This window comes from Mchenga conophoros, linkage group LG22 (genome assembly GCF_057382185.1).
Source record: "Mchenga conophoros isolate Kocher_MC1m ecotype Shallow Benthic linkage group LG22, M_conophoros_male_GT1.1, whole genome shotgun sequence".
Classification (NCBI taxonomy): domain Eukaryota; kingdom Metazoa; phylum Chordata; class Actinopteri; order Cichliformes; family Cichlidae; genus Mchenga; species Mchenga conophoros.
This window is the reverse complement of record NC_140546.1, coordinates 26,131,483-26,142,498: the sequence shown is the minus strand read 5'-3', so window position 1 is coordinate 26,142,498 and position 11,016 is coordinate 26,131,483. Positions and strand designations below refer to the sequence as shown.

The 11,016-nt window shown below is 40.9% G+C and overlaps 1 protein-coding gene across 2 annotated transcripts; it reads left to right on the top strand.

Annotated features, from left to right (window-relative positions):
• Positions 1-5,824: 5,824 nt before the first annotated feature.
• gja4 (gap junction protein alpha 4) lies at positions 5,825-9,986 on the top strand. Of its 2 annotated transcripts, none has more exons than XM_085262553.1 (2): positions 5,825-5,970; positions 7,665-9,986. In XM_085262553.1, exon 2 carries the CDS (start codon positions 7,668-7,670, stop codon positions 8,793-8,795), a length of 1,128 nt encoding a protein of 375 aa, XP_085118679.1. In that variant the 5' UTR covers positions 5,825-5,970; positions 7,665-7,667; the 3' UTR covers positions 8,796-9,986. The 2 variants fall into 2 exon arrangements, with proteins under 2 accessions (XP_085118679.1, XP_085118678.1); XM_085262552.1 differs by having other exon boundaries at positions 7,659-9,986.
• Positions 9,987-11,016: the final 1,030 nt, after the last annotated feature.

Below are 11,016 nucleotides of genomic sequence, written 5' to 3'. Positions count from 1 at the left end.
TCCCCCCCTTCTCACCGTCTCTTCTCCCCTTTGGTTTTCTTTCTCTCCCTCTCTTTCTTTCATTCTTTCTCCCTGTCCTATCCCCCAGTCATGTCTTTAACTTTGACTTTGATTTTTTTTTCGCCAGAGTGTATTATGCCCAGTGGACAGAACGAATTGATCCCCTACAAAAGTCCGGCCAGTCAATTGATCCCCAAACAAATGTGATGTGCGCTGTAGCTGGTTCATGCCCTTCGGGCTTTTGATAAGGGGAAACTTGCTGATCCTCCTTGTCCGGCTTTTCTAATAAAGATGTCAGCAGCTGCCAATGTGCACTTTCATGGCAATGCTCCAAGCTGGCTCCAATCAATAGTGTCTGTCCATAGGTGTAACAAGACTGGGTGACACAGTGTACTGTAAGAGGACCACACTGAGATCTAGACACCACTATGGGTAGGCGGCCTGACTTCATCAGGGACACATGGGAGACATACGAGGGAGTAAGAGTAAAGAGGAGAACTCTGAGTTCTTAAGATATAATCGAACAATATAAATCGTAAAGAACCAGATACAGGATATAGCTGTATTTAGTTTCAGCTATCACTGTTGAAATCCCTGTCACAACCCTTCTCCCCGCAGCCGGTGTATCTATGTATATCTTTATCGCTTCAGAAGAACTACAGCTCTGCCTGTGTCATGCATATTTCATCAAAAAAATACGCAAAGCTGTGCAACCCAGAATCCATAGCTGATGTAGTGTTGACATCTTTACTAACCAGACAGCAGTGATAGACACACAGTGCCTGCTGTGCGGGAAATTTACTGTTAACACAACTGATAGAGTCAATCTTGTGCTATCCCCTGGAAAAACACATCCAGTGGAAGAAATAAGATTTTCACATTAAGACTTGAAACTTAATTTTTGCACAATAAAACATGGCAAAAGGTCTTTGCATTTCTCTCTGAGTGTGACGGCTGTGACACAGTGATGTTAGGGAAATGCAGCTGCATCCGTTTTCGATCATAACATTGTAACATCATACATGTCATATTTGATACGTGAGTTTCGGGGACCTATACATCATCAGTGTTATTTTTAACCCTAACCCCCTTATATGTCCCCTTATATGAAGGGAGGGAGTATGTTCCATTTGTGTGTGTGTCTGTCTGTTTGTTAGCAGCCTAGCATCCTCAGGTTTCAAGATATCATGTTAAAGTTTTGTGTGATAACAGATATCAGTAACAGCTTGAGCTAATTTCATTTTGGTGACTAATTGGGTCAAGCTCATGCACATGTGAAAATCAGTTAAAAACGAATATTACCCACAATTTTCTATAGATCATCTTCAAACATCACAACTTTATAGCATGCCTTGGCAGTCATGAGCAGGCTAAGTGCTGGCACCATCAACTTCCCTGTTAGTGCCTAAGGTCAAAACTGACCATGAAGAAAATTTTTGAGAAACTGTATCAAACAATATATCATATGAAAGGTCATGTAGAGAGCTATGTTTAAAGATAATAAAATACACCATTTCAGTAGGTAATACTTCAAGGTCATAGGGCAAAGGTCAAGGTCACATGAATCAGGAAAAAGCTTTAATTTCTATTGGTGTATTTCCTAACTTTAAAGCAATGTATTAGTCAGTGGGGGACATAAGCACTTTCTTTGTTTGTACAAAATTATATGGCATCAAAGTTACAAATAAAAATGATTATACTACACCAGATTTCCACATTAACAATGCTGACATCAGCACATTTTAGAGGCAATCGTGGCTCAAGAGTTGTCAGTTCATCTTGTGATCGCAAGGTTGCCGGTTCGAGCCCTGGCTTGGACAGTCTCGGTCGTTGTGTCCTTGAGCAAGACACTTCACCTACCGCCTACTGGTGATGGCCAGAGGGGCCGATGGATCGATATGGCAGCCTCGCTTCTGTCAGTCTGCCCCAGGGCAGCTGTGGCTACAACTGTAGCTTGCCTCCACCAGTGTGTGAATGTGAGAGTGAATGAATTGTGGAATCGTAAAGCACTTTGAGGGTCTTGAAAAGCACTATATAAATGCAATCCATTATTATTATTATTATTTAATAAAAACACCATAAAATATTAATATCTTTTGAATTGCCCTTGCCCTTCAGGGGGAAGGTGCAATCTCTGAGTGTTTGCTTTGTATACAATAAACATTAAAATTGCACAAAAATGCCAAATGTAGCAAAAATTGCGCAAATTGTTAGTTAATTTCTTTTCTTAATTGTAAGATGGTTCAATAAACACTCCAGTTTTTTTAAAAGAGAATTATTTTAGCAATTTTTTCACAGTTCAGGCTTTAAAGTGTTAAAACAAAAACAAGAAATCCAAGAGTGTAAATCACCGCAAATGAAGGCCCACATAAATGTATTAATCAGTGTTGAAAAAAGATGAAAGCAGGTGGGCACATGAGCAAAAATAGTGCTGATAAAACAACATAATGAACAAGAATAAGCTTTCAGCAGCTGTCCTAGCATCTTCGTGAGAATGTAATGAGATAATACTGGCATCAAAAAAACATCACAGCTACAATAACATAAAGTAAAATGCTCATTGTGTTAGTTTAGAGTTTTTAGCAGTTTTTCATATGCTAGTTAGGACTAACTATAAACTGTATATAGATGATGGACATGGCCTTATACTCCTATAGCCTTGAGTTGTGGAGCCAGATGTGACCAAATTTAGACAAGCGGGTGGTCAGCAAACTGGCCCATAAGCCTTATGGGTGCAATGCATAGATACAGCTACCTGCTTACTGGTGCAAAAGGCAGACCAATAAAATATTAGAATTTCATTCACAAATACCAGAGCAAAAGCTTAGACAGGCCATACCACACAGCAGGTCATGCTGTTTGTCATGTAATTTATTTAAAAGGCACCTGCAGAGCAAACACTGTGAGATTCACCAGATGGTTGTCAGTTACCCCTGCCTGTATCAAAAGCCTTGTCAAACCTTAACAAAACCCAAAGAATCCAAAATTACAATGTTAAAAGTCCAATCAGTGCAAACATACATTACATACAAAGTTATTTCAAAAGGAAGAAACTATGCACAGAGGTTTTTGCACCAGGCTACAAATCTGTTAAATGCATCTCATTACTCATAGAGATCAATTCATTCACTCACCAGCCTCAAGCAACCAATCGAGAAACTGCAGTCCAGAACTCATAGTATTGCTCTTACCACACATATCGGGAGTCGGGGTTGGGTGGGGGTGGGTATATTGGAGAAATGGAAATTCTGACATAATGATGGAACCAGACAAAATGTCAGATATATTTTATCTGTGAACTTAAAAATTGGCATGTCAGCAAGTTTCAGGGTTGCTTTCGAGATATTTTACTGGATAAGTGAAAATTCTGACCTGCCGCTGATTGCAGAAACAGTCGGGGACCACCAAAGTCTCATATCCATTAGAGAAAAGGATTATCTGCACAGTAATGTCACAACATAACTGTTAGGACTTTTTCAGTGTAGATGAAAACGCTGGAAAGATCAGCATGTCTTTAGTTTTTGTAAAAAATAGTTTTTTACCTCAGCGAACTGTGTCAGAAGGTAAAGAGCAATCGGATATGAGGTGTTGTGGCTTGTTTTACTGCAGGCAGTGTTTGCAGTTAATCATTTAGCAAAGCAAGGTGAGGGTGATTTAGCACCCCGTCCTTTATTTATTAATGTTAAAGAAGAAAAGCACACAAACATAGCCATGATTTGTTTGCTGTCACTACTTTCTTTTTTTTCTAAGGGGACTGAAGCTGTCAAGTGAATGGATGAGGGCATTGTTGCTTCATTTTAACCTGCGGGAATACACCTGTCTGTATCGTTTAAGCCTTGTAGTTTTACCAGATGCAAGCCAACAAAGAGAACCTCAAAATCCTTCTCTCTCGTCCCCCACCAAAACTCATAATGGGATGTTCTTTGAATTACTTCTCCCACTCTATATTCATATCTGCATTATTGAGCTAGCCGATGCACACTCAGGACCGAATCACTCATAAAATACAATAGCGAATGATAAAATGTATCCAGCAGTGAGGAATTGATTGAAGTTGAGGCAGGCAATTAGTTTCATTGATAACTGTACAGGTAGGGAAGAACACACCGAACACAGGAAGACATAGTGCATCTCCTGAATGGAAACAGTTCTATTACTCTCTGTCGGGTGTCCTCACTTCTCTCCTCGCCATTCATCTGCAGATGTAATGACCAAAGAAAAGAGCAAGACGATGATCTGTCAGAGTGATTCACTGTCAATTTACTGGGCTTTCTATCCTGGTCCGCTTTGTGCAGCAGCCGGTGAGATGAACCCAGCCTCCTAATTCTTCTCAAAATCTACATACTGACACTTTACAATAGCACAGTGATGATTTTGAGCGGTTGAGAGGAGATGATTTTTCAGGAAAAGCTTTAATTGGCCCGAGTGTGCCATCAGACAGTTATAAGTGCACTGGTGATAAGTGGCTCAACTGGGACAGACTATGTTGTGACACGCAATCTGGTGTTGTACAGCGTTGTGACTAACAAAGCTGTTTTTTGTGTAATTGTGAGTAAAATTTTCACTTAAAAGGAATCACTATTTTAAATTCTTGGTGACTTGAGAAGGGTTTAATTCTCAGAGAAGTGGTTTAACATATTCAATTAAACATTCAGCATCTTCTTTTGCAGTCTGTATTCGTAGTCTAAAAAAAGAAAGGGTTTTTTTCTTAATTCAGTCTATGACCTCAAGGTTTTGTATTATTCCGATCTTAAATAGGGATAGAATATGTGATTTATATCATATACATTGACTATAGCCAAACATCTGCAACCAAACCTGTGCTCAACTAGCCTATTGTCTGGGCCTTGAATGAAAAAAAAGAAGTAAAAGCATACATGGTCTGACTGCAGACTTCCAAGAAGCACAACAAGAAGACAAACTCTTTTGCAGCAAGAGTTTGTCCTCATGTGCTGTGCAGCAAAGCAGTACAGCAATGTGACTTATTCTAGATAAGATGGTACCTTAATAAGTCACGTGTACACACACAGCTATACACAATACAAAGTAAATTGTTTTAAAAAATTAAATTATAGAATGATGATAACAAAATACAAGCCCTTAGGGATTCAAACAAATAAAAAAAAAACAGGAAGTTATAAATAAAGATGGAATTCAGTCAAAAACCGATTTACGTAAGTTAAACAATATTCACATTACAGCCAATTACGGGCCTTTATTGAAGAGATTTGCTTCTTGGAAATAAGGGGACTGGCGCCATTATGTGGCATGATGTAAAATTACAGGAGTCTACTATCAACAATCACAGTAGGCGAGAATATAAGGTTCATAAGGCTGCACAGATATGGACAGATATAGATGGTTTATCCTGCACTCTTAGGAGCGAAATCAGATAAACGTCACTGGTATTTAAAATGCTTATTAATTGATGGTTATTCGTTTTTATACGCTAGAAAAACAATTATAACTCAGTCTGCCCCAATAATGTGCACAAAGTGATCGACTTACAAAATACGTTTATTTATGTTCATTTGTACTCCACAGCAACGCGTTAAAACATTTTTTGTCACTCCCTTCTCTACAAAGGCCATACTATTACTTTTCCCCCAAACTCTTGCACCTCTAACCTTTAAATTGCCGAAGGCAGGCGACATTCCCATGCAATTAATGCAAATCTGCGGTCTTTAAACAAAGCTAAGACCAGAGCGCAGTTAACCAGAACCGCTGTGAGTTCATCCATCCCATTTCCTGGACCAAGTTCCTGAGGGAGGGCCGGTTTGAGCAAGCATGGGAAAGTTCTCCCCACTTTTTCCGATTACATCGATTCTTTTTAAAGAAGGCAAAACATAACCCGACCGGAGCAGCAGTGCAGTCCACTACTGGATAGAGCGGAGGTGACATTAAAGACGCACTGTTTGCTGGGACCCGTGAGGCTGTAAGGAGACAAACCCGGCTTCTAGAGAGAGAAAGGTGAGAAGGTTTTCCGTGAAAAAAAAAGAAAAAAAGGCGGGCATATACACTCTATACAGTTCTGATTAGTTGTCAGTGACCGAATTATACTCTACGTTGTTTGACATATTTTTATTTATTGGATTCCTTTTTTTGTAATTAATATTAACTTAGTAATATTTTTAAAGCGATTTACACTTGGGCTGAAACCTTAAAACCATCTTTTCAGAGATGGATGATAGGCTAGTCCTAGAATAAAATCTATTTTCAATGGAGAATTTATTCTTTTTGATGGCTTGTTAAAGTTGTTCTTGAACTTTGGTAGATCTTACAACGAGTCTGCTTCTTATTCTTTTCCTTCTGTGTTGATAAAGTCGGACAGTAATAAGCCGGGCGGCTTTAAAACTACTTTAAAAGGGAGACCTGCTTCACCTTAATTTGACTTGTTGATTATTTTTTTCTTTTGTGTTGTTGCTTTGATACTTAATATGGATGGTCTGCTTTACCAACTCAATGCTATGCTTTTCCCATCTCCTACAGTGACCTCCAACTACTCTGCTGATATTCTGTGGTATGTTTTGTAGAGATAACAGCCATCCTCGAGACAATACCCCCGAAAGAGGATCAGTCAAGTTAGCGATTTCTGTGCCTGTTCAGCTGGGGCCAGTATCCCTGACAGTTCATTGAAACTCCTCGTGCTGTCAGAAGAGTTTTTAGTTTCCCTGTCTGAGACGTTTTTCCTTCTCACGGGGGAGAAAATAACAGACAAATATTAATAGAATAAACAAATAGACAAGTGTCACAGCAGAGCCTGAACTCACTCACACAGGATGTTTATTCAGTTGTGTGTGTGTGCGCGCGCGCGCGCACGCGCGCGCTGAGTTTCCCGACAAGCCACCGACTGTGTCATTTCTCGTTAACGATTTCCACGGCTTCCATTTCCATTACTGACCACATTTTATTTTTTAAAATGAAATCAATTAAACTGTATAATTAAAGTGTGCATAAATGAACTGATTCATCCAGCCCAGAATAGAATATATTCTTTGTGCCTGCATTATGTAAACGTTGCTTCATTTGGACTTGTTCACCCCGGTTTGCTGCGAACAGACAAAGTGTACACCCCTTCCCATTCATTCTAAAAGCTAACTTTGGCAGCATATGTTTTTGTTTTAGTTCATTTTAGTGGGGGGCTCACTTTTTCACGTCTCCATGATGAGGAGTTGGGGCCCCACCTTAACAAGAGTGTGAGCTCATGGAAGAACTAATAGGGGGGCTTCAGCCAGATATACGTTCCTCAGCAAATAGAGACACCATTATGCTGAAAAGGTTGGAGAAACTTAGCTCATTTGCTGCTTATAGGTGTGATTAAATGTTTATGCTCTGGCTATGAGTTTTGAAAAGCACTAACAATTTTGTAATGGTAATAACAATGTGCCAGGTACGTGATTAAGTGTAACAATGGTTCAGCCTGTTTAGCGACTGAGCAGTCAAGAAAACGAGGCCATATGACCCATATTAAAAACTAGACCTGTAGACAAGTTTAATGGGTCCATGCTACCTGACTGAACAGCTTTCACTTGAGATTAGAGTTTGAGGTGAAAAAGGTGTAGATTGTGATAGGTTATTACTTATATATGCTACAAAATCCTACCAAAACTTATGCACCTTTTGTGGGTAACTTTAATGACCTGTTGTCTCCATGTTAGGAGCAGAGGATGTCCAGAGCTGACTGGTCCTTCCTGGAGCACCTGCTGGAGGAGGGCCAGGAGTATTCAACAGCTATTGGCCGGGTCTGGCTTACCGTACTCTTTCTGTTTCGCATGCTGGTACTGGGAACTGCTGCTGAGTCTGCCTGGGATGACGAGCAAGCAGACTTTGTTTGCAATACCATCCAGCCTGGCTGCACTGCTGTTTGCTACGATAAAGCCTTCCCTATATCCCACTTCCGCTACTTTGTCCTCCAGGTCATCTTCGTCTCCACGCCGACCATCTTTTACTTTGGATATGTGGCTATAAGGGCTGGGAAGGACAGGAGAAAAGATGATGAGAAGCAAGCTGAAGAAGGAGGTGCTGGTGGAAGAAAAAATGGGCTAGTTCACACAGAAAGAGGCAATATCACAAAAAATGAAGAGACAGAGAAAGAAAAGAGTGGCATGAAAGGCAGAAGGCTAGAGAAGTCTCCCGAGGTGCCCAAACTGAAAGGCAGGCTGCTGGGAGCATACGCATTCAGCATCTTATTGAAAGTCCTCTTAGAGGTCGGCTTTATTGTTGGGCTTTGGTTCCTTTACGATGGCTTCTTCATTGCACCAAAGTTTGAGTGTAAAAAGTACCCTTGTCCCCACACGGTGGACTGCTTTGTGTCTCGACCCACAGAAAAGACTATTTTCACCATCTATACTCAGGTGATTGCTGCCATCTCCCTGTTACTAAACCTCCTCGAGCTCCTCCATCTGCTCCAGCTTGCCATCGCCTACCGCCTGGAAAAACGCCAGCAACAGGACTACCTACCTCGGCCCGAGCGGGAACCGGTGCGACAAAAGACTCCAGAACTCCAAACGGAGGCATCACAGGCTTATAAAGCAGGGAGCCATATTGAGCTCGCCGTGCAGAGTGAGGCTCCACGCTGTCCAAACCCCTGTGAGCGCTACGGGGACATGCCCATAGAGGTGAACTGGGGAACTGGAGATGCTGGGAGCGACGCGCTTCCCAGTTATGTGAACTGTATGGGTGCTATGAGAAAGACACATTCCCCTAGAGTCCATTATAAGAAACATGCACACCACACGGGAAAAACTACTAACGGTGCTCATAAGGGACACTCAAAACAAAAGCATTATGTATGATGTAGTCAGTCAGACTGATGTTTCTATGGGAGTGTTTTTTGGGCTTCAGATTTTTTTTTATAAATATTTTCCTGCACACTTGACTATCAGGAGTGCACAGTAAGATACAGAAGAACAGCTACTGTACTGTGAACGTAATGCCTCAGAGGCTGACAGACACTCAAACAGAGATTTATCAGATAAATGGACCTATTCAAAATGAAAAATTTAAAGAGCACTCCCCAAGGCAAAGAAAATGAGACTCCACAGTGAGAGAAGATTAAAGTCATAAGATGCCTTAACGTTACATTTAATGGGTTTTTAGTGCTGAATGTGAAAGTGGGCTTTGGATAGGGTGTTGTGTGAGAGTTTACTGGAGAGTTAAATTTAAATATACTCCCTGGAGATTTGCACTGTAACTTCTTTTTGAAGCCAGTTCTCTCCCAAAGGCTCTGTCCACCCTGTGGAATGTACTGGTCTCTGGATCACGCTCAGGTCCCGGGAGGATAATGACTGCGTGGATGCAGGCACGCACGCATGCATGCACACACACAATATAATTTTGCCGCTCAAGTTGAGGATGCGGGCTTGGAGAGCAGGAGCAGAGGGAAAGGGGAAACCAAACTATGGGACTTATTATCGCCAATAAGCGCAGCATAATATCTACAAAGAAAACAGAGAGAAGGAAAGCACAACACACAGACAGGCATCCATTTGAATGAATGAAAACTAAACCTTTAGTCGGTTAGAGGTTGATCTTGCGCCGCGACCGGGGCTGAAAGCGGTACAGAAATGTACAAATTCAAAGAAAGGAAACGAGTTGTTCTGTGAAAACTGTATTTAATGTTTATTTTTGAGATATTGCAAAGTGATAATATTTATTATTTTTTTGAAGAAATAAAGTTTAAAGTATAATGAACATATGAAAAAAAATCAATAACTGCATCACAGATATACTTTCAGAACCTTTCAGCCTGCTTTGTGTTCATCATGGTTTTATTCCCTTTCTTTCCCAAACACAGGGATGAGATTTCTACGGGGGAAAATCTCTCTTAAGCGACTGCTCACTTGCTGCTATCCAAATACTGTCTCCGCTACAGGAAATTAATCATTCAAGAGGAAGATAATAGAATAAATAATAGAAAGAGAGAGGTGTGGAGGAGAGGATGGGTTTTACACGCTATTATGAGCACAACCAACTGAGGGGAGAAAACGGGGGGAAAATGGAGGGAAAACACTTTTGACTTAATGGCTGTTTTCAAATATGTAACTGTGGCTGCACAGGCAACAAGGCCATCACTCAAAATGCCAGTAAAAGTTCGCACTTTATTCAGGCTCTATTTAATTTCCCCTGGAGTGCACTGCACTGATGGCCAACGCTGTTTTTTTTTTCTTTTTCTTTTTGATGAAAGCAATTGATAAAATACAGAACTCAGCACCTTCGACAAAAGGTGCTCGCCCAGCCTCTGAAAGAATGTACTCATACGTCTTTTTTAGATTTGTAGCTCTGCAGCAATACAGCATTCATTTCCAGCAATTTACTGGACTGTCGATATGATGATAAGCAGTTATCTATGGCAGGAAAGGTGGTCGGTGGGAAATTCAAGTGAGGTGCGTGTGTGCGTGTGTGTGTTTGAGAGGTCAAATCTGCAACAAGCAGCTGAAGAATCTGACATTTACTTTCAGTTTACAGCAGTTTGTCAAAAAAAAAAAGAAATGTTATAGTGTGTAATAATAATAATAGGAAGCCTGTTTCTGTGTGCTTAAAGTGGAATGTGTTTTTATTGCAGGAGCATGTCAAGGATATATTGGCAGATACTGTTGAGAAAACAATCCAAACAGCCTGCTGAAGCTGCCCACTTTAATGCCTGTTCACGAGAACTTGGCTAGCATCTGGCATTCCCGTGAAGCCCTTTTTTATTCTGTTTCTTTTTAAATCTCAGTCTGCATTCGCGTGTATGTGTCCGTGTAATTGTTTGTGTCTGTGTTTCCACAAAAAAGCCAAAAGGCCAAGGAACAGATTGCGCAGGGCGACCCGTATCAGCCCTCGCTCGCCTGCTGGAGCCAGACACCGAATAGCTGAAGTAGCTTTTGCGTCCGTCTTCCTCAATAGCACATCAAGGTGCAGAGACTCGACGTCCTGCTCTACTCTATCTGCAGACTCAACTCTCACCTCCTGTTCAGCGAGGCAAATGTAAACCTAGGAGGATGAAAACAACAGACAGTGTAGGTTATTTTGCTT